We start from the raw sequence: 27712 nt of genomic DNA, 5'->3' as shown, positions 1-27712 counted from the left end.
TGGTGATGTCATTTCCGGTTCTTCTTCTTATGGGGTGGTAAGTGGGATCCAAGTCAATGTGCTTGTTGTCAGAGTTCCGGTTGGAATGCCATGCTTCGAGGAATTCCGAAAAGACCACTCCCTCCGTGACTCCCTTGTCAGGTCCACACCCCCCACCAACCCAACCTCCACTCCCGGCACCTTCCCCTGCAACCGCAAGAAATGCGAAACATGCGCCCACACCTCCCCCCCTCACTTCCCTCCAAGGCCCCAAGGGGTCCTTCCATATCCGCCACAAATTCACCTGCACCTCCACACACATCATTTACTGCATCCGCTGCACCCGATGTGGCCTCCTTTATATTGGGGAGACAGGCCACCTACTTGCGGAACATTTCAGAGAACACCACTGGGACAACCGCACCAACCAACCCAACCGCCCCATGGCTCAACACTTCAATCCCCCTCCCACTCCACCAAGGACATGCAGGTCCTTGGACTCCTCCACCGCCAGACCATAACAACACGACGGTTGGAGGAAGAGCGCCTCATCTTCCGCCTGGGAACCCTCCAACCACAAGGAATGAACTCAGATTTCTCCAGTTTCCTCATTTCCCCTCCCCCAACCTTGTCTTAGTCCCAACCCTCGAACTCAGCTCCGCCTTCCTAACCTGCAATCTTCTTCCTGACGTCTTCGCCCCCACCCCACTCCGGCCTATCACCCTCACCTTGACCTCCTTCCACCTATCGCATCTCCAACGCCCCTCCCCCAAGTCCCTCCTCCCTACCTTTTATCTTAGCCTGCTGGACACACTTTCCTCATTCCTGAAGAAGGGCTTATGCCCGAAACGTCGATTCTCCTGTTCCTTGGATGCTGCCTGACCTGCTGCGCTTTTCCAGCAACACATTTTTCAGCTCTGATCTCCAGCATCTGCAGTCCTCACTTTCTTCTTCGAGGAATTCTTGTGCATGTCTCTGTTTGGCTTGTCCGAGCATGGATATGTTGTCCCAGTCGAAGTGGTGTCCTTCCACTTGTGTGTGTAAACATACTACTTGAGAGTGGGACAATACATCCATCCCAGGACAGAGTAGAGGGAGCTTTACTGAACACATAAATAAAAAGCAGGCATAGTCTGAGAATTAGGACCAGACTATTCAGGAGAGATATTATGGAGCACATCTACACACAAAGGATGGAAGAGGTGTGGAACACTCTCCCACAAATGGCAGTGGATGTTAGTTTTAAATCTTGTCACTAAAAAAATTAATCAGTTGTTAATTTTATATCTTTTTTAAAAATTTGGATCAAATAATGAAGTAGGACTGGAGGCCTTCCCTGCCCTGTTTCTAGTTCTTATTATAAATCCGAAATTGACTTTTTTTTTGTTACAACAATAAATAAATGATGCAAATGTAAGTCCATTGAGTGGGGTTCGAGGGGCTGAATGGCCTTTCCCTCTCCTTTTGGGGGTTCTCTGAGAGGGTGAAGAGGGGTATCAGAGAGAACGTGAGAAGGTGGAAATGTGGGTGGGGGGGTAGTGAGGTTGGAGTAGAGGAGGCGAGGGACTGAGACGGTAGGTGGAGGAGAGAGAGAGGAGTGGGCTAGGTTGGGTGTGTTGGATATTGCGACGGCCACTAGGACCCCGCGGCTGCAAGTTGGTTGTTGCGGCTCGGGAGACCGGCGGAGTCCGGACAGTTCACCTGATGTTGGGGGTGGGGGGAGAGACTATCTAAGTGGCACTTCTTCAAGTTGCATTCAGCAGGAAAAATCTCAGTAGTGTCGATAAAGAGAGAATTATAATTAAAATAAAAAGACATCTCGGGAAAATACTCATCTTTGTTGGATTTTAGGTGGGGGTTTGTGTATTTTATGAACGAGGCTCCCCCCCCAGCTTTGCAGTGGCAGCGGCCGGGTCAATGGTTCCCTGCGCCGCGCCCGGGCCAATGGGTTCCCTGCGCCGCTGGGTCCTAGAGAGATCTGCGGTGTACAGGCACTGTGCTGCTGCGCTATATTTCAGTGAGTTATGGCATTCACTGTTCGGGAGGCGACAGTGGAAGACACGGTGCAGATCGCTGCACTGATTAAGGTCTGTCTCAGCAGCAAGCCTGCAAAAAGAGGACAGGACAGGACAGAGAGGCATGCAACTTCACCAGATTTGGGCAAGGGAACAGGATAGAGAGAGGAAAAACTTGCTGGTATCCCCTCTAGCCCCTGGGCTGCAAAATGCTCTGCACTTTTCTTACAGGACTTGGGTGATTCAAAGTGTGCACAGGCCTGTGGCGTGGTGAACTGTGCACAGTGGGTCTATTCATCTGAAAAGTTACTGGACTGTACAGGAGGGTGGACAATGCTAAGATACTTGCTTTTAGTATCACCTGATGAAGGAGCCTCTCTAGGAAAGCTAGTGTGCTTCCAATTAAACCTGTTGGACTATAACCTGGTGTTGTGTGATTTTTAATTGTGTTTTTAGTTACTGAGACACTAAACACAGGAGCCAAGGCGTTTAGGATGGGGCTGTATGTTTTCCAGAGAGCTGGGGGTTGTGAGGTTTACAGGCAGGGATAAACTTTTTCCCCCATGTCAGTAAAGTGGGCACAGTTTGAAATAGCAGGCAGTTTTTTTTTCCCCTTTAGATTAGATTAGTTACAGAGGGGAAACAGGCCCTTCGGCCCAACAAGTCCACACTGACCCGCTGAGCACCCAGACCCATTCCCCTACATTCACCCCTTCACCTAACACTACGGGTAGTTTAGCGTGGCCAATTCACCCTAACCTGCACATGGTGGGAGGAAACCGGAGCACCCGGAGGAAACCCACGCAGACACGGGGAGAATGTGCAAACTCCACGCAGACAGTCGCCCGAGGCTGGAATCGAACCCAGCTCCCTGGTGCTGTGAGGCAACAGTGCTAGCCACCATGCTACCCACGGGGTTTATGGGGTGGGTTTGAGGGAAATGTTTTTCACCCAGAGCCATGGAGATGTACAGCATGGAAACACACCTTCCGGCCACGCTGACCAGATGTCCTAAATTAATCTAGCCCCTTTTACCAGCATTTGGTCACTTTAAACCCTTCCTATTCATGTACCCTTTTAAATGTTAGCTCTGATAAGGAGGTGCCTGGATTGGGATGGACCAAGTTAAAAATCACACAACACCAGGTTATAGTCCAACAGGTTTATTTGAAAGCACTAGCTTTCGGAGCGCTGCTCCTCTGTCAGGTAGTGAGTGGGGCAGGATCATAGGACACAGAATTTATAGCAAAAATTTCACAGTGTCCTACAACTGATGCGATACATTGAACAAACCGAGATTGCTGTTAAGTCTTTCATCTTTCAGAATGGGTTGTAAGTTTTGATGCCTTAATATGTAAATCCCAGAAATGCTTTCAAGTCACATTCCCGAGATAACTTAAGGTTTTGTTTAAAAAAAAAGGTGACATCTCAGCTCCGACAGTGCATTGAAGGTGTGAGGTTAGAGTCTGTCTGTATTCCAGTCTTGAGTCAGACTGGTTCGATTTCCAAAAGCAAGAATTTACAAACTGTCACATGGATAATCTTCCTGCAGATTGTGTGCTTTTTGAGCAAAATAGAAGATGATCTGCAAAATATAATTCTGCAAATGCAAATTCACCTCCTAGACGTATGTGTGTGTGGATGCATGTGTGTGAGCGTGCTTGGCAGAATGTGTGCGTGACTGTGACGGAGTATAAGCCTGTGAGAGAGTGTGCGCGGGGGTGTGAGTGCGGGGGTTGTATGTTTGTCTGAGATACAGCATATGTATGAGAGAGAGTCTGTATGGGTGTGTGAGTATGGAAGTGTGTGTGTGTGTGTATGTATGAGTGTGAGAGAGTGTATAATGTGGTATAATGTGTCACACCTGTAGTGTGACATGAACCCAAGGTCCCAGTTGAGGCCATTCTCATAGCTACCAAACTTGACTATCAGCTCCTGCTCGGAGGCGTTGTTACCTATCCCAAAGACCACTTGAAGGACGGTCACCCGAAGATCCAAGGCCGAATGTGCTTGACTGCTGAAGAGATCCCCAACTGTTCCCCAGTCTGGCAGTGTCCATTCATCTATTTCTGGATTGGAGGTCCTGGAAAAGCACAGCAGTTCAGGCAGCATCCGAGGAGCAGTAAAATCGACGTTTCGGGCAAAAGCCCTTCATCAGGAATACAGGATCCATTTATCTATTGTTGTAGCATCTGATGGTCTCACCAATGTACCATGCCTCGAGATGGCACAGTGGTTAGCACTGCTGTCTCACAGCGCTGGAGACCCGGGTTCAATTCCCGCCTCGGGCGACTGACTGTGTGGAGTTTGCACGTTCTCCCCGTGTCTGCGTGGGTTTCCTCCGGGTGCTCCAGTTTCCTCCCACAGTCCAAAGATGTGCGGGCCAGGTGAATTGGCCATGCTAAATTGCCCGTAGTGTTAGGTAAGGGGTAAACGTAGGGGTATGGGTGGGTTGCGGGTCGGTGTGGACTTGTTGGGCCGAAGGACCTGTTTCCACACTGTAAGTAATCCTTTCCTGCAGCGTATGAGATAGACGATGTTGGCTGAGTCACATGAATACCTGCCACGCACCATCTAAGCTAGTTTTCCTAAAGAAACCAGTTGGACTGTAATTTGGTGTTGGGTGATTTTTAATTTTTTAAATGTTGTAATTGTACCAGCCTCTACCACTTCCCCCGGCAGCTCATTCCATACACGTACCACCCTCTGCGTGAAAAAGTTGTCCTTTAGGTCATTTTAAATCTTTCTCCTCTCCCCCTAAACCTATGCCCCTCTAGCTTTGGACTCCTCTACTTTGAGGGGAAAAAAGTATTCACCCTATCCAATCCCCTCATGATTTTATAAACCTCTATAAGGTCACCCCTCAGCCTCTGATGCATCCGGGGACTGGCCATTCAAAGAACAAAGAAAATTTACAGCCCAGGTACAGGCCCTTCGGCCCTCCAAGCCTGAACTGATCCAAATGTATGTCTAAACCTGTCGCCCAATTCCTAAGCATCTGTATCCCTCTGCTCCCCACCTACTCCTGCATCTGTCCAGACGCATCGTAAATGAATCTACCCTGCCTGTCTCTACCACCTCTGCTGGCAACACGTTCCAAACACCCACCACCCTCTGTGTGAAGTACTTACCGCGTGTATCGCTCTTAAACTTTCCACCTCTCACCTTGAAAGCCTCTCGTTATTGAATCATTTACCCTGGGGAAAAAGCTTATCTCCATCCACCCTGTCTATCCCCTTCATGATTTTGTGAACCTCAATCAGGTCCCCCCTCAATCTCCTTTTTTCTAATGAAAACAAACCTAACCAACTCAACCTCTCTTCACAGCGAGCACCTTCCAGACCAGGCAACATCCTCGTAAACCTTCTCTGCACCCTCTCCAAATACTCAAACCCTCCAATCCTGGCAACATCCTTGTGAATCTTTTCTGTATGTTTTCAAGTTTCAGAATATCTTTCCTGTAGCAGGGAGACCAGAATTGAATGCAGTATTGCAAAAGTGACCGAACCAATGTCCTGTACAGTTGCAACATGACCTCCCGACTCCTGTACTCAATGCATTGACCATAAAAGAACACTACCTTCACTACCCTGTTTACCTGTGACCACTCTTTCAAGGTGGGAGTCTGGAACTCACTGCCTATAAGGGCGGTTGAGACAGAAACCCTCAAGTCATTGAAAAGTTATTTACATGTGGACTTGAAGGCGATGGGTCCGTTTCTGGACAATGGGATTAGAATGGCGTGCTTGATGATTGGTATGGATATGATGGGCCGAAGGGCCACTTTCAGTGTTGTAAACCCTCTATCACTCTGCATCCCATCCCCAAATCGCTACCCATTTGCCCCACTCTTCACTCCCCGCTCCCTGAACAGTTTCCTCTTTGGAGGGTGGGACATCTCACATCATTTCATTTGGGTTTTCTGTTTGTTTTAGGAACTGGCTGAAAATGAAAACCTTTCGGAACAGGTCACGCAGGCTGAAGAAGGTGAGACACTGACTTGATACAATGAGATCTTGCCAACTTCATTCATATCTCCCTCCCTCCCTATCTCTCTCTTTCTCACACACACACACACACACACAACATACTCACTAGACACACTCAGTCTTGTGTGCACATACACTCGCACAGACATGATTAGAATGGTGCTGGAAAAGCACAGCAGGTCGGGCAGCATCCGAGGAAGGTTGGAACTGGGGTGAGGTGGGGGGGGGAGGGGAAATGAGGAAACTGCTGAAGTCCACATTGATTCCCTGAGGTTGGAAGAGTTTTGAGGTGGAAGATGAAGGGTTATTCCTCCAGGCATCGGGTGGTGAGGGTGCAGTGGCGGAAGAGACTCTGGACCTGCATGTCCTTGGCAGAGTGGGAGGGGGAGTTGAAACGTTGGGCCACAGGGCGGTGGGGATAGGGGTGGGGAGGGTTTGGACCCCATCACCAGGGATATATTTCCCTCTCCACCTCTATCCACTTTCCACAAAGACCGTTCCCTCCGTGACTACCTGGTCAGGTCCACGCTCCCCAACAACCCACCCTCCCATCCTGGCACCTTCCCCTGCCACCGCAGGAATTGCAAAACCTGTGCCCACACCTCCCCTCCCTCACCTCCATCCAAGGCCCTAAAGGAGTCTTCCCGTTCCATCAAACTTTCACCTGCACCTCCACACATGTCATTTATTTAAACAATCCTTGGATAAGCACATGGATGATGATGGGATAGTGTAGGGGGGAACAAGCTGAGAATAGTTCACAGGGTCGGCGCAACATCGAGGGCCGAAGGGTCTGTTCTGCGCCGTATTGTTCTGTGTTCTATTGTATCCAATGCTCCCGATGCGGTCTCCTCCACATTGGGGAGACTGGACGCCTTCTCGCAGAGCGCTTTAGGGAACATCTCCGGGACACCCGCACCAATCAACCCCACCGCCCCCTGGCCCAACATTTCAACTCCCCCTCCCACTCTGCCGAGGACATGGAGGTCCTGGGCCTCCTCTATCACCACTCCCTCACCACCAGACGCCTCACACACACGTTTTCTCTTGTCCAACTGATTCACACATACAAATGGTGGCATTTCTATCTTTTTTCTTTTCTAGTTATGTTTTTCCTAAGAATTTGTGCCAACGAATCTGTGCCTAGATGCTTTTGTAACTAAGGTGGTGTCTCAGTGGTGACTTGTAAACGTTTCACTGTCTTCATCTATGAACTCAAGCACTTGCACACACTCAAACAGTCACACACACTCTCTCACACACACACACTCAAACGGTCACACACTCTCTCACACACACACACACACACTCAAACGGTCACACACACACATATATACAAACTTCACACAGACACACGTGTTTTGACATGTAGACTCTTAACCTCTCACACACAGTCTCTCTCTCTCTCTCTCACACACACACACACACATACACACACAGTCTCTGTCTCTCTCTCACACACAGTCTCTCACACACACACACACACATACACACACAGTCTCTGTCTCTCTCTCACATACAAACACACACAGTCTCTCTCTGTCTCTCTCACACAGATAGACAGACAGACACTGTCTCTCTCTCTCTCTCTCTCACACACACACACACACACACACACACACTGTCTCTGTCTCTCTCGCACACACACACTTTTGAAAACACACTGTCCCACACACAGACTCATTTATACATACTCTCTCACTCACATAGAACACACACACAGACACACTGATGCACACCCAGAGTTTCTGGAAGGTGGGGCACTTTGAGAACATGAACATTCTGTTGTGATGTCCCACAGGCCTGATACGGGATGGATTCACAGAAGGTCCCTATTACAAAAGTCTTGTGGCAGAGGTTCCAGCAGATCAGGCGTGTCGAGGTAATCGCCAATGGGCCCAGTCTCTCTCTCTGTCTCTCTGTCTTTGTCTCTCTCTGTCTCTCTCTGTCTCTGTCTCTCTCTGTCTCTCTCTCTGTCTCTCTCTCTCTTTCTTTGTCTCTCGCCGCTGTATTTCCAGCATTGGGCCAAATGTCAGGAAATCTCCTCCCTCAAGGCTGGTCCAGCAGCCTCCATCCTCCTGCAGATTCACCTCACCCAACACTCTGCTGTCCCCACCCTCTACCCCACACCCCTCCCACCCACCCCGACACCCCCACCACCCCACCCCAGTCCCTGTTGTCCTTGCCCCTCGGCTGCTCCCTATCCAGACTCTGTTTTACACGTCTCGTCATGCAGTTTAAACCCCTCCATCTTCAAAACCCCCTCCATAACTCTGGAACCTCCTCCAGTTTGCAAACCCCACCCTAACTCTATAACCCACTCCAGCTCTCACCGCCCCCCCCCATTTCCATAACCCGATCGAGGTCCCAAACCCCCTCCCTATCCCTATCACCCCCTCCATCCCCTACACCCCTCCCTATCTCTGTCACCCCCTCCAGCCCCTACACCCCCTCCCTATCTCTGTCACCCCCTCCAGCCCCTACACCCCCTCCCTATCTCTGTAACCCCCTCCAGCCCCCTACACCCCCTCCCTATCTCTGTCACCCCCTCCAGCCCCTACACCCCCTCCCTATCTCTGTCACCCCCTCCAGCCCCTACACCCCCTCCCTATCTCTGTCACCCCCTCCAGCCCCTACACCCCCTCCCTATCTCTGTCACCCCCTCCAGCCCCTACACCCCCTCCCTATCTCTGTCACCCCCTCCAGCCCCTACACCCCCTCCCTATCTCTGTCACCCCCTCCAGCCCCCTACCCACCCCCCCATCTATGTCTCCTCCTCCAGCCCCAATATTCCTTCCCTTCTCCCTAACTCTCTCACTTCCTCCGAGATCTCTTCTTCCCCCCCAGTCCCGGCCTCTTGACCATCCCCAGCCTCTCATCGCCCCACCACCGGAGGTCATGCCTTTGGATGTCTGAGTGAGCGTGGTAACTCCCTCCCTAAACCTCTCCATCTCTCTCTCTCTTTCTCTCTCTCTGTCTCTCACTCTCTCTGTCTGTCTCTTTCTGTCTGTCTCTCTCTGTCTGCCTGTCTCTGTCTGTCTCTCTCTGTCGCGCTCTCTCTCTGTCTCTCTCTCTGTCTGCCTGCCTCTCTCTCAGTCCCTCTCTTTCTCTCTGTCTCTCTCTCTGTATCTCTCTTTCTCTCTGTCTGTCTGTCTCTTTTTCTCTCTGTCTGCCTCTCTCTATCTCTCTCTCTCTCTCTGTCCCTCTCTCTCGCTGTTTCTCTATCTCTCTCTCTGTGTCTCTGTCTCTCTGCCTCTCTCTCAGCCCTCTCTTTCTTTCTCTCTCGCTCGCTGTCTCTCTCTCTGTGTCTCTCTCTCTCTGTGTCTCTGTCTCTCTCTGTGTCTCTCTATGTCTCTCCCTCTCTCTCTGTGTCTCTCTCTGTGTCTCTTCCTCTCTCTCTCTCTCTATGTGTCTCTCTCTCTCACTCTCTCTGTCTCTCCCTCTCTCTCTGTGTCTCTCTCTCTCTTTCTCTCTCTGTGTCTCTCCATCTCTCTCAGTCTCTCACTGTCTCTCTCTCTCTGTCTCTCCCTCTCTCTCTCTCTCACTCTCTCTCTCTGTGTCTCTCTCTCTCTGTGTGTCTCTCTCTCTCTCTCTCTCTGTGTCTCTCTCTTCTCTCTCTCTCTGTCTCTCCGTCCCTCTCCGTCTCTCTCTCTCTTTCTCTCTCTCTCTGTTCTCCTTTAAGCCACTTGCTAAAACCCAGCTCTTTCCCGGTGCCTCTTGGTCGTGTGTGGATAATTTCCTGATCTGTGGTCTGGAGCGTATCCCGCTGTTTGGGAAATGAAGGACAGTGCCTGGAGGATATGGTGAGAGGCAGAATAGGGGGAATGGGTGACTCCCTAATCCCCCCGGTCTGGGACTGACCCTGGCTTCTCTGTCTGTAGGACACACTGTTGTGGGCTTTGCCTTATACTTCCCCAGCTACGGGACGTGGAAGGGAAGAGCCATTTACCTGGAAGATCTGTACGTCATGAAGGGTTTTCATGGTGAGTCTCGCCCACAGCACATGCAGCCTTCGCACAGCCAGTGTCGTTCACATCCGGCTGTGTCACGGTAAACCAGAAACCATCTTCACTACACCCCAATCCCTAACTCTGTCACCCCTTCTGTCCCCTACACCTCCTCCCTATCCCTGTCACCCCCTCTGCCCCCTACACCTCCTCCCTATCCCTGTCACCCCCTCCAGCCCCTACACCCCCTCCCTATCCCTGTCACCCCCTCCAGCCCATACACCCCCTCCCTATCACTGTCACCCCCAGCATTTACTAATCCAGTGTATTTTCCATCTCCTGATTTCCGTTTGAGGAATTTCTTCCTTAACCCTGTACAATGTGCTAAATATTGATCTGAATGTCCATTTTCGTTCACCTGCCCGTGGTACCTTCCCACGTGGCCAGGGCACAAATTTTATCTCATGAATCTCTTGTCGTTTTATGTTTTGTGATGTCGATCTCCACCCCTGTTTTTTTATTTCAGACCGAGGAATTGGTGATGCACTTCTGCAGAGAGTGACGGAGGTAACAAAGGAACAGTTTGTGGGTTATTTACTGCAGTTAGGATCTGCTTTACCCTGTATCTAACCCCGTGCTGTCCCTGTCCCTGGGAGTGTTTGATGGGGGACAGTGTAGAGGGAGCTTTCCTCTGTATCTAACCCCGTGCTGTCCCTGTCCCTGGGAGTGTTTGATGGGGGACAGTGTAGAGGGAGCTTTACTCTGTATCCAACCCCGTGCTGTTCCTGTCCCTGGGAGTGTTTGATGGGGGACAGTGTAGAGGGAGCTTTACTCTGTATCTAACCCCGTGCTGTCCCTGTCCCTGGGAGTGTTTGATGGGGGACAGTGTAGAGGAAGCTTTACTCTGAATCTAACCCCGTGCTGTCCCTGTCCTGGGAGTGTTTGATGGAGGGACAGTGTAGAGGGAGCGTTACTCTGTATCTAACCCCGTGCTGTCCCTGTCCTGGGAGTGTTTGATGGGAGCACAGTGTAGAGGGAGCTTTACTCTGTATCTAACCACGTGCTGTCCCTGTCCCTGGGACTGTTTGATGGGGGACATTGTAGAGGGAGCTTTACTCTGTATCTAACCCCATGCTGTCCCTGTCCCTAGGTTGTTTGATGGGGGACAGTGTACAGGGAGCTTTACTGGAGTGATCATTATAGCCATAGAGATGTACAACACAGAAACAGACCCTCCAACTCAACTCATCCATGCCAACCAGATATCCTAATTAATCCAGTCCCATTTGCCAGCACTTGGCCCATATCCCTCCAAACCCTTCCTATTCATATCCCCATCCAGATGCCTTTTAAACGTTGCAATTGTACCAGCCTCCACCACATCCTCTGGCAGCTCGTTCCACACACACGTACCACCCTCTGTGTGAAAAAGTTGCCCCTTAGGTCTCTTTTATATCTTTCCCCTCTCACCCTAAACCTATGCCCCTCTAGTTCTGGACTCCCCCCACCCCAGGAAAAAGACTTTGTCTATTTATCTTATCCATGCCCGTCATAATTTTGTAACCCCTCAGCCTCCGACGCTCCAGGGAAAACAGCCCCAGCTTGTTCAGCCTCTCCCTGTAGCTCAAATCCACCAACTCGAACAACATCCTTGTAAATCTTTTCTGAACCCTTTCAGGTTTCACAACATCTTTCCGATAGGAAGGAGACCAGAATTGCACCCAATATTCCAACAGTGGCCTAACCAATGTCCTGTACAGCCGCAACATGACCTCCCAACACCTGTACTCAATACTCTGACCAATAAAGGAAAGCATACCAAACGCCGCCTTCACTATCCTATCTACCTGCAACTCCACTTTCAAGGAGCTATGAACCTGCACTCCAAGGTCTCTTTGTTCAGCAACACTCCCTAGGACCTTACCATTAAGTGTATAAGTCCTGCTAAGATTTGATTTCCCAAAATGCAGTACCTCACATTTATCTGAATTAAACTCCATCTGCCACTCCTCTGCCCACCTGATCAAAAGAGAGCCCTTGGAGTGCAGGTTCGTAGCTCCTTGAAAGTGGAGTCGCAGGTAGATAGGATAGTGAAGGCAGCGTTTGGTATGCTTTCCTTTATTGGTCAGAGTATTGAGTACAGGAGTTGGGAGGTCATGTTGCAGCTGTACAGGACATTGGTTAGGCCACTGTTGGAATATTGCGTGCAATTCTGGTCTCCTTCCTATCGGAAAGATGTTGTGAAACTTGAAAGGGGTCAGAAAAGACTTACAAGGATGTTGCCAGGGTTGGAGGGTTTGAGCTACAGGGAGAGGCTGAACAGGCTAGGGCTGTTTTCCCTGGAGCGTCAGAGGCTGAGGGGTGACTTTATAGAGGTTTATAAAATTATGAGGGGCATGGATAGGATAAATAGACAAAGTCTTTTCCCTGGGGAGGGGGAGTCCAGAACTAGAGGGCATAGGTTTAGGGTGAGAGGGGAAAGATATAAAAGAGACCTAAGGAGCAACTTTTTCACACAGAGGGTGGTACGTGTATGGAATGAGCTGCCAGAGGAAGTGGTGGAGGCTGGTACAATTGCAACATTTAAGAGGCATTTGGATGGGTATATGAACAGGAAGGGTTTGGAGGGATATGGGCCGGGTGCTGGCAGGTGGGATTGGATTGTGTTGGCATGGTCAGGTTGAACTTGAGAATCTGTTTCCATGATGTACATCTCTATGACTCTAAGATCCTGGTGCACTCAGAGGTAACTTTCTTCGCTGTCCACAACACCTCCAATGTTGGTGTCATCTGCAAACTTACTTAACTGTGCTTCCCGAGTTCACATCCAAAATCATTTACGTCAATGATGAAAAGCAGTGGACCCAGCACCAATCTCTGTGGCACTCCAGTGGCCACCAGCCTCCAGTCGATAGGTTTCCTGAATCCACAGTCCCTTATTTAACCGTGTGAGTTGTGTGCATTCTCACAGATCGCGATACAGAACAAATGCTCCCTGGTGAACTTTGTTGTCCGGAATAACAACTTTCCAAGCATTGACTTCTACCAGGCGAAGGGGGCCGTGGATCTGACCAAGTCGGAAGGCTGGCATCTCTTCAGGTTGGAGCAGGAACAGCTGGAAAAGCTAACAGGAGGAAAGGGGCAGAATGTCCCGGCCTCTCCCTCTCCATAAACAGGGAGAGCACAGAGAATTCCCCGTGAACAGGAGAAATCCCACCCTGGCCTTGGAGAATGGGGAATCCTTATGTAAACATGTCACGCTACAGTCATAGCCTCCCACCAGTGTGTGGCGCTACAGGAGGCTGACCACCTGCCCAATCAGAGAGAAACTCTCACTGAAGTAACTCCGGTGTAGAGTCCGTCCTTAACATCCATAATAACCTGTTAGCCTCATTTCTGTTAGCCTTACAAATAAACTCAGAGACTGTTTTCAACTGAAGCTGATTTTCATTAACACTTGAGTTGTTTCGTCTCGAGAGAGGGGAGGGTGGTATCCCTGCCTCTCGATATTTCCCACCCACAATAGGACACTGGGGGCTGATGGAGCCATGAGCACCCTTGCGATCCCACAACTCCTCAGCGAGAGATCGTCTTCAGAAGGTGCATGACGTGGAGGCTAAAACAATGCAGCCCATCACAGGTCAATGTCACAGCTTTGTGAAAATATATTCTCCATTGGTCACGCTGTTGGGAAATACAAAAGCATCAGTAAACAAATACCGGGCTTGGTAGCAGTCTTCCACACCCAGTGAACTAATCTTTCACAAAATGCCAGCAATTGATCTCTCCTGCCTACAGTCCAACTCCCTCAGACCTTTGCTCCATCTGGCTCCCACAGCTTGCAATGCATCTTCCTCTACCAAAGATCCATTTCGCCCCCCTCCCTCAACTCCAAACCGTCTCCCTCACCTCCAATTGATCTCCTAGAGATTCCAACGCATCTCGTTCAACCTGCGATCCATGAGGGGCATGGATAGGGTGAATAGACAAGCTTTTTTTCCCCTGGGGTGGGGGAGTACAGAACTAGACGGGCATAGGTTCAGGGTGAGAGGGGAAAGATATAAAAGAGACCTAAGGGGCAACGTTTTCACGCAGGGGGTGGTACGTGTATGGAATGAGCTGCCAGAGGATGTGGTGGAGGCTGGTACAATTGTAACATTTAAAAGGCATGAGGATGGGGACATGAATAGGAAGGGTTTGGAGGGATATTGGCCAAGTGGAAGTAGATTGTGTTGGGAAATGATTAGATTCCCTACAGTGTGGAAACAGGCCCTTCAGCCCAACAAGTCCACACCGACCCTCCGACGAGTAACTCACCCAGGCCCATTTCCCCTCTGACTAACGCACCTAACCGTACAGGCAATTTAGCATGGCCAATTCACGTGACCTGCACAACTTTGGACTGTGGGAGGGAGTACCCACAGAAAATCCACACAGACACGGGGAGAATGTGCAAACTCCACACAGATAGTCACCCAAGGCTGGAATCGAATCTGGGACCCTGGTGCTGTGAGGCAGCAGTGCTAACCACTGAGCCACCGTGTCACCCCTGGTCAGCATGGACGGGTTGGACTGAAGGGTCTGTTTCTGTGCTGTACATCTCTATGACTCTATAATCCCAGTGACAAGGGGTCCACTAAAAGCCCACTTGCTGAGGTTTTAATAGAGGGTGCCCCCTACAGCCATGCATGCTGGGATATCCTTCCCTCCATTGGTTATCTCCCCACCACTCATTCTGGGAGCGGTGAACAATCTAGTGCATCTGTGTATCCATTCCTGAAGGGTTGTTTGGGGAGGTGACAGTGTCTGACAAGGTCTGAGATAACAGAGAACCGAGCCCTCCATCTTTATTACTCACGATTTCAAACTGAAGTCTGATAGATATAGGGAAAGTTGTGGATACAATATATCTGGATTTTCAGAAGGCATTGTTTAACGTGCTAACTCAAAAAGATGACAGTCCATGGTGTTAGAAAGGTAACAGATTAGCAGGGATACAGAAGTGATTAACTACTTTTTGTCATTTACATAAATGATTTGGATGTGAGCATAAGAGGTACAGTTAGTAAGTTTGTAGATGACACCAAAATTGGAGGTGTAGTGGACAGCGAAGAGGGTTACCTCAGATTACAACAGAATCTTGACCAGATGGGCCAATGGGCTGAGAAGTGGCAGTTGGAGTTTAATTCAGATAAATGCGAGGTGCTGCATTTTGGGAAAGCAAATCTTAGCAGGACTTATACACTTAATGGTAAGGTCCTAGGGAGTGTTGCTGAACAAAGAGACCTTGGAGTGCAGGTTCATAGCTCCTTGAAAGTGGAGTCGCAGGTAGATGGGATAGTGAAGAAGGCGTTTGGTATGCTTTCCTGTATTGAGTACAGGAGTTGGGAGGTCATGTTGCGGCTGTACAGGACATTGGTTAGGCCACTGTTGGAATATTGCATGCCATCCTGGTCTCCTTCCTATCGGAAAGATGTTGTGAAACCTGAAAGGGTTCAGAAAAGATTTACAAGGATGTTGTTCGAGTTGGTGGATTTGAGCTACAGGGAGAGGCTGAACAGGCTGGGGCTGTTTTCCCTGGAGTGTCGGAGGCTGAGGGGTTACAAAATTATGACGGGCATGGATAAGATAAATAGACAAAGTCTTTTTCCTGGGGTGGGGGGAGTCCAGAACTAGAGGGGCATAGGTTTAGGGTGAGAGGGGAAGGATTTAAAAGAGACCTAAGGGGCAACTTTTTCACACAGAGGGTGGTACGTGTATGGAATGAGCTGCCAGAGGAAGTGGTGGAGGCTGGTACAATTGCAACGCTTAAAAGGCATCTGGATGTGTATATGAATAGGAAGGGTTTGGAGGGATATGGGCCAAGTGCTGGCAAATGGGACTGGATTAATTAGGATATCTGGTTGGCATGGATGAGTTGAGTTGGAGGGTCTGTTTCTGTGTTGTACATCTCTATGGCTATAATGATCACTCCAGTAAAGCTCCCTGTACACTGTCCCCCATCAAACAACCTAGGGACAGGGACAGCATGGGGTTAGATACAGAGTAAAGCTCCCTCTACAATGTCCCCCATCAAACAGTCCCAGGGACAGGGACAGCACGTGGTTAGATACAGAGTAAAGCTCCCTCTACACTGTGCTCCCATCAAACACTCCCAGGACAGGGACAGCACGGGGTTAGATACAGAGTAAAGCTCCCTCTACACTGTCCCTCCATCAAACACTCCCAGGACAGGGACAGCACGGGGTTAGCTACAGAGTAAAGCTTCCTCTACACTGTCGCCCCATCAAACCCTCCCAGGACAGGAACAACACGGGGTTAGATTCAGAGTAAAGCTCCCTCTACACTGTCTCCCCCCCCCCCCCCAATCAAACCCTCCCAGGACAGGGACAGCACGGGGTTAGACACAGAGTAAAGCTCCCTCTCCACTGTCCCCCCCATCAAACACTCCCAGAGACAGGGACAGCACGGGGTTAGATACAGAGTAAAGCTCCCTCCACACTGTCCCCCCATCCCAGGACAGGGACAGCACGGGGTTAAATACAGAGGAAAGCTCCCTCTACACTGTCCCCCATTAAACTCTCCCAGGGACAGCATGGGGTTAGATACAGAGTAAAGCTCCCTCTACACTGTCAGAGGGTCAGTGCTGAGGGAATGGGCACTGTCGGAGGGTCAGGGCTGTGGGAGTGGGCACTGTCAGAGGGTCAGTGCTGAGGGAGTGGGCACTGTCGGAGAGTCAGTGCTGAGGGAGTGGGCACTGTCGGAGGGTCAGTGCTGAGGGAGTGGGCACTGTCAGAGGGTCAGTGCTGAGGGAGTGGGCACTGTCGGAGGGTCAGTGCTGAGGGAGGGCCACACTGTCGGGGGGTCAGTGCTGAGGGAGTGGGCACTGTCGTAGGGTCAGGGCTGTGGGAGTGGGCACTGTCAGAGGGTCAGTGCTGAGGGAGTTGGCACTGTCGGAGAGTCAGTGCTGAGGGAGTGGGCACTGTCGGAGGGTCAGTGCTGAGGGAATGGGCACTATCGGAGGGTGAGTGCTGAGGGAATGGGCACTGTCAGAGGGTCAGTGCTGAGGGAGTGGGCACTGTCAGAGGGTCAGTGCTGAGGGAATGGGCACTGTCGGAGGGTCAGTGCTGAGGGAGGGGGCACTGTCGGAGGGTCAGTGCTGAGGGAATGGGCACTGTCGGAGGGTCAGTGCTGAGGGAGGGGGCACTGTCGGAGGGTCAGTGCTGAGGGAATGGGCACTGTCAGAAGTTCAGTGCTGAGGGAATGGGCACTGTCAGAGGGTCAGTGCTGAGGGAGTGGGCACTGTCGGAGGGTCAGTGCTGAGGGAGTGGGCACTGTCGGAGGGCCAGGGCTGTGGGAGTGGGCACGGTCAGAGGGTCAGTGCTGAGGGAGTGGGCACTGTCGGAGGGTCAGGGCTGAGGGAATGGGCACTGTCAGAGGGTCAGTGCTGAGGGAGTGGGCACTGTCAGAGGGTCAGTGCTGAGGGAGTGGGCACTGTCGGAGGGTCAGGGCTGTGGGAGTGGGCACTGTCAGAGGGTCAGTGCTGAGGGAGTGGGCACTGTCGGAGGGTCAGGGCTGTGGGAGTGGGCACTGTCATAGGGTCAGTGCTGAGGGAATGGGCACTGTGGGAGGGTCAGTGCTGAATGAATGGGTACTGTCGGAGGGTCAGGGCTGTTGGAGTGGGCACTGTCGGGGGGTCAGTGCTGAGGGAGTGGGCACTGTCAGAGGGTCAGTGCTGAGGGAGTGGGCACTGTCGGAGGGTCAGTGCTGAGGGAATGGGCACTGTCGGAGGGTCAGTGCTGAGGGAGCGGGCACTGTCGGAGGGTCAGTGCTGAGGGAACGGGCACTGTCGGAGGGTCAGTGCTGAGGGAGCAGGCACTGTCGGAGGGTCAGTGCTGAGGGAATGGGCACTGTGGGAGGGTCAGTGCTGAGGGAATGGACACTGTCGGAGGGTCAGGGCTGTGGGAGTGGGCACTGTCGGGGGGTCAGTGCTGAGGGAGTGGGCACTGTCGGAGGGTCAGTGCTGAGGGAGTGGGCACTGTCGGAGAGTCAGTGCTGAGGGAGTGGGCACTGTCAGAGGGTCAGTGCTGAGGGAGTGGGCACTGTCGGAGGATCAGTGCTGAGGTAATGGGCACTGTCGGAGGGTCAGTGCTGAGGGAGTGGGCACTGTCGGAGGGTCAGTGCTGAGGGAATGGGCACTGTCAGAGGGTCAGTGCTGAGGGAGTGGGCACTGTCGGAGGGTCAGTGCTGAGGGAATGGGCACTGTCAGAGGGTCAGTGCTGAGGGAATGGGCAATGTCGGAGGGTCAGGGCTGTGGGAGTGGGCACTGTCAGAGGGTCAGTGCTGAGGGAGTGGGCACTGTCGGAGAGTCAGTGCTGAGGGAGTGGGCACTGTCGGAGAGTCAGTGCTGAGGGAGTGGGCACTGTCGGAGGGTCAGTGCTGAGGGAATGGGCACTGTCGGAGCGTCAGTGCTGAGGGAATGGGCACTGTGGGAGGGTCAGTGCTGAGGGAGTGGGCACTGTCGGAGGGTCAGTGCTGAGGGAATGGGCACTGTCGGAGGGTCAGTGCTGAGGGAATGGGCACTGTCAGAGGGTCAGGGCTGTGGGAGTGGGCACTGTCAGAGGGTCAGTGCTGAGGGAGTGGGCACTGTCGGAGGGTCAGTGCTGAGGGAATGGGCACTGTTAGAGGGTCAGTGCTGTTGGAGTGGGCACTGTCAGAGGGTCAGTGCTGAGGGAGTGGGCACTGTCAGATGGTCAGTGCTGAGGGAGCGGATACTGTCAAAGGGTCAGTGCTGAGGGAGCGGGAACTGTCGGAGGGTCAGTGCTGAGGGAACGGGCACTGTCGGAGGGTCAGTGCTGAGGGAGCAGGCACTGTCGGAGGATCAGTGCTGAGGGAATGGGCACTGTCAGAGGGTCAGTGCTGAGGGAATGGGCACTGTCGGAGGGTCAAGGCTGTGGAGTGGGCACTGTTGGAGGGTCAGGGCTGAGGGAATGGGCACTGTCGGAGGGTCAGTGCTGAGGGAATGGGCACTGTGGGAGGGTCAGTGCTGAGGGAGTGGGCACTGTCGGAGGGTCAGTGCTGAGGGAATGGGCACTGTGGGAGGGTCAGTGCTGAGGGAGTGGGCACTGTCGGAGGGTCAGTGCTGAGGGAATGGGCACTGTCGGAGGGTCAGGGCTGTGGGAGTGGGCACTGTCAGAGGGTTAGTGCTGAGGGAGTGGGCACTGTCAGATGGTCAGTGCTGAGGGAGCGGATACTGTCAAAGGGTCAGTGCTGAGGGAGCGGGAACTGTCGGAGGGTCAGTGCTGAGGGAACGGGCACTGTCGGAGGGTCAGTGCTGAGGGAGCAGGCACTGTCGGAGGGTCAGTGCTGAGGGAGGGCCACACTGTCGGGGGGTCAGTGCTGAGGGAGTGGGCACTGTCGGAGGGTCAAGGCTGTGGAGTGGGCACTGTTGGAGGGTCAGGGCTGAGGGAATGGGCACTGTCGGAGGGTCAGTGCTGAGGGAGTGGGCACTGTCAGAGGGTCAGTGCTGAGGGAATGGGCACTGTCGGAGGGTCAGTGCTGAGGGAGGGCCACACTGTCGGGGTGTCAGTGCTGAGGGAGTGGGCACTGTCGGAGGGTCAGGGCTGTGGGAGTGGGCACTGTCAGAGGGTCAGTGCTGAGGGAGTTGGCACTGTCGGAGAGTCAGTGCTGAGGGAGTGGGCACTGTCGGAGGGTCAGTGCTGAGGGAATGGGCACTATCGGAGGGTCAGTGCTGAGGGAACGGGCACTGTCGGAGGGTCAGTGCTGAGGGAGCAGGCACTGTCGGAGGGTCAGTGCTGAGGGAATGGGCACTGTGGGAGGGTCAGTGCTGAGGGAATGGACACTGTCGGAGGGTCAGGGCTGTGGGAGTGGGCACTGTCGGGGGGTCAGTGCTGAGGGAGTGGGCACTGTCGGAGGGTCAGTGCTGAGGGAGTGGGCATTGTCGGAGAGTCAGTGCTGAGGGAGTGGGCACTGTCAGAGGGTCAGTGCTGAGGGAGTGGGCACTGTCGGAGGATCAGTGCTGAGGGAATGGGCACTGTCGGAGGGTCAGTGCTGAGGGAGTGGGCACTGTCGGAGGGTCAGTGCTGAGGGAGTGGGCACTGTCGGAGGGTCAGTGCTGCGGGAGTGGGCACTGTCGGAGGGTCAGTGCTGAGGGAATGGGCACTGTCGGAGGGTCAGTGCTGAGGGAATGGGCACTGTCAGAGGGTCAGGGCTGTGGGAGTGGGCACTGTCAGAGGGTCAGTGCTGAGGGAGTGGGCACTGTCGGAGGGTCAGTGCTGAGGGAATGGGCACTGTCGGAGGGTCAGTGCTGTTGGAGTGGGCACTGTCAGAGGGTCAGTGCTGAGGGAATGGGCACTGTCAGATGGTCAGTGCTGAGGGAGCGGATACTGTCAAAGGGTCAGTGCTGAGGGAGCGGGAACTGTCGGAGGGTCAGTGCTGAGGGAACGGGCACTGTCGGAGGGTCAGTGCTGAGGGAACGGGCACTGTCGGAGGGTCAGTGCTGAGGGAATGGGCACTGTCGGAGGGTCAGTGCTGAGGGAGTGGGCACTGTCAGAGGGTCAGTGCTGAGGGAGTGGGCACTGTCAGAGGGTCAAGGCTGTGGAGTGGGCACTGTCGGAGGGTCAGTGCTGAGGGAATGGGCACTGTCAGAGGGTCAGTGCTGAGGGAGGGCCACACTGTCGGGGGGTCAGTGCTGAGGGAGTGGGCACTGTCGGAGGGTCAGTGCTGAGGGAATGGGCACTGTGGGAGGGTCAGTGCTGAAGGAGTGGGCACTGTCGGAGGGTCAGTGCTGAGGGAATGGGCACTGTCAGAGGGTCAGTGCTGAGGGAATGGGCACTGTGGGAGGGTCAGTGCTGAGGGAGTGGGCACTGTCGGAGGGTCAGTGCTGAGGGAGTGGGCACTGTCAGAGGGTCAGTGCTGAGGGAGTGGGCACTGTCGGAGGGCCAGGGCTGTGGGAGTGGGCACGGTCAGATGGGTCAGTGCTGAGGGAGTGGGCACTGTCGGAGGGTCAGGGCTGAGGGAATGGGCACTGTCAGAGGGTCAGTGCTGAGGGAATGGGCACTGTCGGAGGGTCAGTGCTGAGGGAATGGGCACTGTCGGAGGGTCAGTGCTGAGGGAATGGGCACTGTCAGAGGGTCAGGGCTGTGGGAGTGGGCACTGTCAGAGGGTCAGTGCTGAGGGAGTGGGCACTGTCGGAGGGTCAGTGCTGAGGGAATGGGCACTGTCGGAGGGTCAGTGCTGTTGGAGTGGGCACTGTCAGAGGGTCAGTGCTGAGGGAATGGGCACTGTCAGATGGTCAGTGCTGAGGGAGCGGATACTGTCAAAGGGTCAGTGCTGAGGGAGCGGGAACTGTCGGAGGGTCAGTGCTGAGGGAACGGGCACTGTCGGAGGGTCAGTGCTGAGGGAACGGGCACTGTCGGAGGGTCAGTGCTGAGGGAATGGGCACTGTCGGAGGGTCAGTGCTGAGGGAGTGGGCACTGTCAGAGGGTCAGTGCTGAGGGAGTGGGCACTGTCAGAGGGTCAAGGCTGTGGAGTGGGCACTGTCGGAGGGTCAGGGCTGTGGGAGTGGGCACGGTCAGAGGGTCAGTGCTGAGGGAGTTGGCACTGTCGGAGAGTCAGTGCTGAGGGAGTGGGCACTGTCGGAGGGTCAGTGCTGAGGGAATGGGCACTATCGGAGGGTCAGTGCTGAGGGAATGGGCACTGTGGGAGGGTCAGTGCTGAAGGAGTGGGCACTGTCGGAGGGTCAGTGCTGAGGGAATGGGCACTGTCAGAGGGTCAGTGCTGAGGGAATGGGCACTGTGGGAGGGTCAGTGCTGAGGGAGTGGGCACTGTCGGAGGGTCAGTGCTGAGGGAGTGGGCACTGTCAGAGGGTCAGTGCTGAGGGAGTGGGCACTGTCGGAGGGCCAGGGCTGTGGGAGTGGGCACGGTCAGATGGGTCAGTGCTGAGGGAGTGGGCACTGTCGGAGGGTCAGGGCTGAGGGAATGGGCACTGTCAGAGGGTCAGTGCTGAGGGAATGGGCACTGTCAGAGGATCAGTGCTGAGGGAGTGGGCACTGTCAGAGGGTCAGTGCTGAGGGAGTGGGCACTGTCGGAGGGTCAGGGCTGTGGGAGTGGGCACTGTCAGAGGGTCAGTGCTGAGGGAGTGGGCACTGTCGGAGGGTCAGGGCTGTGGGAGTGGGCACTGTCAGAGGGTCAGTGCTGAGGGAATGGGCACTGTGGGAGGGTCAGTGCTGAGTGAATGGGTACTGTCGGAGGGTCAGGGCTGTTAGAGTGGGCACTGTCGGGGGGGTCAGTGCTGAGGGAGTGGGCACTGTCAGAGGGTCAGTGCTGAGGGAGTGGGCACTGTCGGAGAGTCAGTGCTGAGGGAGTGGGCACTGTCAGAGGGTCAGTGCTGAGTGAGTGGGCACTGTCGGAGGGTCAGTGCTGAGGGAATGGGCACTGTCGGAGGGTCAGTGCTGAAGGAGTGGGCACTGTCGGAGGGTCAGTGCTGAGGGAGTGGGCACTGTCGGAGGGTCAGTGCTGTGGGAAGGGGCACTGTCGGAGGGTCAGTGCTGAGGGAGCAGGCACTGTCGGAGGGTCAGTGCTGAGGGAAAGGGCACTGTGGGAGGGTCAGTGCTGAGGGAATGGACACTGTCGGAGGGTCAGGGCTGTGGGAGTGGGCACTGTCGGGGGGTCAGTGCTGAGGGAGTGGGCACTGTCGGGGGGTCAGTGCTGAGGGAGTGGGCACTGTCGGAGAGTCAGTGCTGAGGGAGTGGGCACTGTCAGAGGGTCAGTGCTGAGGGAGTGGGCACTGTCGGAGGATCAGTGCTGAGGGAATGGGCACTGTCGGAGGGTCAGTGCTGAGGGAGTGCCGCACTGTCAGAGGGTAAGTGCTGAGTGAGCGGATACTGTCAGATGGTCAGTGCTGAGGGAGTGGATACTGTCAAAGGGTCAGTGCTGAGGGAGCGGGCACTGTCGGAGGGTCAGTGCTGAGGGAATGGGCACTGTCGGAGGGTCAGTGCTGAGGGAATGGGCAATGTCGGAGGGTCAGTGCTGAGGGAATGGGCACTGTCGGAGGGTCAGTGCTGAGGGAGTGGGCACTGTCGGAGCGTCAGTGCTGAGGGAGTGGGCACTGTCGGAGCGTCAGTGCTGAGGGAGTGGGCACTGTCGGAGGGTCAGTGCTGAAGAGTGAGCACTGTCAGAGGGTCAGTGCTGAGGTAGTGGGCACTGTCGGAGGGTCAGTGCTGAGGGAGTGGGCACTGTCGGAGGGTCAGTGCTGAGGGAATGGGCACTGTCGGAGGGTCAGTGCTGAGGGAATGGGCAATGTCGGAGGGTCAGTGCTGAGGGAATGGGCACTGTCGGAGGGTCAGTGCTGAGGGAGTGGGCACTGTCGGAGCGTCAGTGCTGAGGGAGTGGGCACTGTCGGAGGGTCAGTGCTGAGGGAATGGGCACTGTCGGAGGGTCAGTGCTGAGGGAGTGAGCACTGTCAGAGGGTCAGTGCTGAGGTAGTGGGCACTGTCGGAGGGTCAGTGCTGAGGGAGTGGGCACTGTCGGAGGGTCAGTGCTGAGGGAATGGGCACTGTCAGAGGGTCAGGGCTGTGGGAGTGGGCACTGTCAGAGGGTCAGTGCTGAGGGAGTGGGCACTGTCGGAGGGTCAGTGCTGAGGGAATGGGCACTGTCGGAGGGTCAGTGCTGTGGGAGTGGGCACTGTCAGAGGGTCAGTGCTGAGGGAGTGCCGCACTGTCAGAGGTCAGTGCTGAGGGAGCGGATACTGTCAGATGGTCAGTGCTGAGGGAGCAGATACTGTCAAAGGGTCAGTGCTGAGGGAGCGGGAACTGTCGGAGGGTCAGCACTGAGGGAACGGGCACTGTCGGAGGGTCAGTGCTGAGGGAGCAGGCACTGTCGGAGGGTCAGTGCTGAGGGAGCAGGCACTGTCGGAGGATCAATGCTGAGGGAGTGGGCACTGCCAGAGGGTCAGCACTGAGGGAGTGGGCACTGTCGGAGGGTCAGCACTGAGGGAGTGGGCATTGTCGGAGGGTCAGCTCTGAATAAGTGTGCACTCTCAGAGGGTCAGTGCTGAGGGAGTGGGCACTCGGAGGGTCAGTGCTGAGGGAGTGGGCACTGTCATAGAACATTACAGCACAGTCCCAGCCCTTTGGACCTCGATGTTGCACCAACCTATGAACCCATCTAACCTACATTATTCTATTTTTATCCATATGTGTATCCAATGACCACTTAAATAGCCTTAAAGTTGGTGAATCTGCTACTGTTGCAGGCAGGCTGTTCCACACCCCTACCAATCTCTGAGTAATGAAACTACCTCTGTAATCTGTCCTATATCTGTCACCCCTCAACTTAAAGCTCGTGTTAGCCATCACCATCCGAGGAAAAGGGCTCTCACTGTCCACCCTATCTAACCCTCTGATTGTCTTATATCTCTCAATTAAGTCACCTCTCAACCTTCTTCTCGAATGAAAACAGCCTCAGTTCCCTCAGCCTTTCCTCGTAAGCCTCCATACCAGGCAACATCCTGGTAAATCTCCTCTGAACCCTTTCCAAAGCTCCCACATCCTTCCTATAATGCGGAGATCAGAACTGTACACAGTACTCCAAGTGCGGCTGCACCAGAGTTTTGTACAGCTACAGCATGACCTCATGGTTCCGAAACTCAATCGCTCTGCCAATAAAAGCTAACACACCGTATGCCTTCTTAACCACCCTGTCAACCTGGGTGGCAACTTTCAAGGATCTATGTATGGACACTGAGATACCTCTGCTCATCTACACTACCAAGAATCTTACCATTGGCCCAGGACTCAGCATTCCTGTTACTCCTTCCAAAGTGAATCACCTCACACTTTTACTCATTAAACCCATTTGCCACCTCTGAGCCCAGCTCTGCAGCTTATCTGTGTCCCTCTGTAACCTACAACCTCCTTTGGTGCTATCCACTGTTGGAGGGTCACCGCAGAGTGAGCAGGCACTGTGGGAGGGTCAGTGCTGAGGGAGTAGGCACTGTAGGAGAGTCAGTGCTGAGGGAGTGGGCACTGTGGGAGGGTCAGTGCTGAGGGAGTAGGCACTGTGGGAGGGTCAGTGCTGAGGGAGCAGGCACTATGGGAGGGTCAGTGCTGAGGGAGCAGGCACTATGGGAGGGTCAGTGCTGAGGGAGTGGGCACTATGGGAGGGTCCGTGCTGAGGGAGTAGGCACTGTAGGAGAGTCAGTGCTGAGGGAGTGGGCACTGTGGGAGGGTCAGTGCTGAGGGAGTAGGCACTGTGGGAGGGTCAGTGCTGAGGGAGCAGGCACTATGGGAGGGTCAATGCTGAGGGAGTAGGCACTGTAGGAGAGTCAGTGCTGAGGGAGTAGGCACTGTGGGAGGGTTAGTGCTGAGGGAGTAGGCACTGTAGGAGAGTCAGTGCTGAGGGAGTGGGCACTGTGGGAGGGTCAGTGCTGAGGGAGTAGGCACTGTGTGAGGGTCAGTGCTGAGGATGAGGGCACAATGGGAGGGTCCGCGCTGAGGGAGTGGGCACTGTTGAAGGGTTAGCGCTGAGGGGGCAGGCACTGTTGGAGGGTCAGTGCCAAGAGAGTGGGCACTTTGAGAGGGTCAATGCTGAGGGAGTGGACACTATGGGAGGGTCAGTGCTGAGGGAGTGGGCACTGTGGGAGGGTAAATGCTGAGGGAGCAGGCACTGTTGGAGGGTCAGCACCGAGGGAGTGGGCACTGTGGGAGTATTGTCTTTCAGGATGGGACTCTCGCATGTGGATTAAAATGGCTCCCTGCCCAGCTGCCATTCCAAAGCAAGGAGCCATGGCACAGGGTCTGACCTCTCCGGCATATCCTTGGCTAAGTTCCTGCCCCAGAAGAGATAATCCGAGAATTGTCACAGCTCTGTGCATGGGAGCTTACTATGCTGACCCTTCTAAAGGGTGACTTCCCAGAGTGCCCGGCGCTATAGAAACGTAATCCCTCACAGCTCTGACCCTTTGTCCCTGAGTGTGAAGGGAGAAAGGACTGAGTGGGCAGGGACTCTTTGTCAAGATGGAAGTGAATGGGAGGGTGGGTGAGGTGCAGGTCATGTTGTGGGTGAGGGTGTACATGGGGGTGGAGTGTAGGATTGCAGTGTAGAAGGTGTTTAACATGCTTGCCTTCATTGGTCAGACCTTTGAGTACAGGAGTTGGGACACCATGTTGGGGTTGTACAGGACATTGGTGAGGCTTCGTCTGGAGAACTGTGTCCTGTTCTGGTCGCCCTGTTACAGGAAGGAGATTTTTAATCTGGAGAGGGTTCAGATGAGATTAATCTGGAGGGTGTCAGGAACACAGGGTATGGGTTATAAGGAGAGGCTGGATAGCCTGGAGTTGTTTTCCCTGGAGCATAGGAGGTTGAGGGGTGACCTTATAGAAGTTTATAAAATCATGAAGGGCATGGATAGGGTAAATGGACAAGGTCTTTTCCCTGGAGTGGCGGAGTCCAGAACTAGAGGGCAAAGGGACCTAAGGGGCAATTTTTTCACGCAGAGAGTGGTACGTGTATGGAATGAGTTGCCAGAGGAAATGGAGGAGGCTGGTACAATGACAGCATTTAAAAGGCTTCTGGATGGGGACATGAATAGAAAGGGTTTGGAGGGATATGGGCCACGTGCTGGCAAATGGGACTGGATTACTATCTAGTCCTGTGTTACAATCGAGCCCTCCACATTCGGTCCCAGATTCGATTCCAGCCTTGGGTGACTATCTGTGTGGAGTTTGCACATTCTCCCCGTGTCTGTGGATTTTCTGTGGGTACTCCCTCCCACAGTCCAAAGTTGTGCAGGTCACGTGAATTGGCCATGCTAAATTGCCTGTACTGTTAGGTGCGTTAGTCAGAGGGGAAATGGGCCTGGGTGAGTTACTCGTCGGAGGGTCGGTGTGGACTTGTTGGGCTGAAGGGCCTGTTTCCACACTGTAGGGAATCTAATCTAATCATTTCCCAACACAATCTACTTCCACTTGGCCAATATCCCTCCAAACCCTTCCTATTCATGTCCCCAACCTCATGCCTTTTAAATGTTACAATTGTACCAGCCTCCACCACATCCTCTGGCAGCTCATTCCATACACGTACCACCCCTTGCGTGAAAAAGTTGCCCCTTAGGTCTCTTTTATATCTTTCCCCTCTCACCCTGAACCTATGCCCCTCTAGTTCTGTACTCCCCCACCCCAGGGAAAAAAAAGCTTGTCTATTCACCCTGTCCATGCCCCTCATGGATCGCAGGTTGAACGAGATGCGTTGGAATCTCTAGGAGATCGATTGGAGGTGAGGGAGACGGTTTGGAGTTGAGGGAGGGGGGCGAAATGGATCTTTGGTAGAGGAAGATGCATTGCAAGCTGTGGGAGCCAGATGGAGCCAAGGTCTGAGGGAGTTGGACTGTAGGCAGGAGAGATCAATTGCTGGCATTTTGTGAAAGATTAGTTCACTGGGTGTGGAAGACTGCTACCAAGCCCGGTATTTGTTTACTGATGCTTTTGTCTTTCCCAACAGCGTGACCAATCGAGAATATATTTTCACAAAGCTGTGACATTGACCTGTGATGGGCTGCATTGTTTTAGCCTCCACGTCATGCACCTTCTGAAGACGATCTCTCGCTGAGGAGTTCTGGGATCGCAAGGGTGCTCACGGCTCCGTCAGCCCCCAGTGTCCTATTGTGGGTGGGAAATATCGAGAGGCAGGGACACCACCCTCCCCTCTCTCTCGAGACGAAACAACTCAAGCGTTAATGAAAATCAGCTTCAGTTGAAAACAG

At 53.7% G+C, this 27712-nt stretch overlaps 2 protein-coding genes across 3 annotated transcripts in view; one reads left to right on the top strand and one right to left on the bottom strand.

The window, feature by feature from the left end:
- The first annotated feature begins 1921 nt into the window (after window positions 1-1921).
- Window positions 1922-27709, top strand: LOC132805453 (diamine acetyltransferase 1-like). 2 transcript variants are annotated; one of them, XM_060820531.1, is made up of 6 exons: window positions 1922-2066; window positions 5930-5981; window positions 7785-7865; window positions 9865-9966; window positions 10457-10497; window positions 27451-27709. In XM_060820531.1, the coding sequence occupies exons 1-6, from the start codon at window positions 2004-2006 to the stop codon at window positions 27556-27558; spliced, it is 447 nt and encodes a 148-aa protein (XP_060676514.1). In that variant the 5' UTR covers window positions 1922-2003; the 3' UTR covers window positions 27559-27709. The 2 variants fall into 2 exon arrangements, with proteins under 2 accessions (XP_060676514.1, XP_060676513.1); XM_060820530.1 differs by lacking the exon at window positions 27451-27709 and adding an exon at window positions 12902-13364.
- Window positions 13287-27712, bottom strand: part of LOC132805454 (diamine acetyltransferase 1-like) — a 37229-nt gene continuing 22803 nt past the window's right edge. The window contains exon 6 of the mRNA XM_060820532.1: window positions 13287-13614. The gene's annotated coding sequence lies outside the window, so the exon portion shown is untranslated. The remainder of the gene's footprint in view (window positions 13615-27712) is intronic.

Source organism: Hemiscyllium ocellatum, chromosome 50, assembly GCF_020745735.1.
Source record: "Hemiscyllium ocellatum isolate sHemOce1 chromosome 50, sHemOce1.pat.X.cur, whole genome shotgun sequence".
In the NCBI taxonomy this organism is placed as follows: domain Eukaryota; kingdom Metazoa; phylum Chordata; class Chondrichthyes; order Orectolobiformes; family Hemiscylliidae; genus Hemiscyllium; species Hemiscyllium ocellatum.
This window is presented reverse-complemented; position numbering and strand designations above follow the sequence as displayed.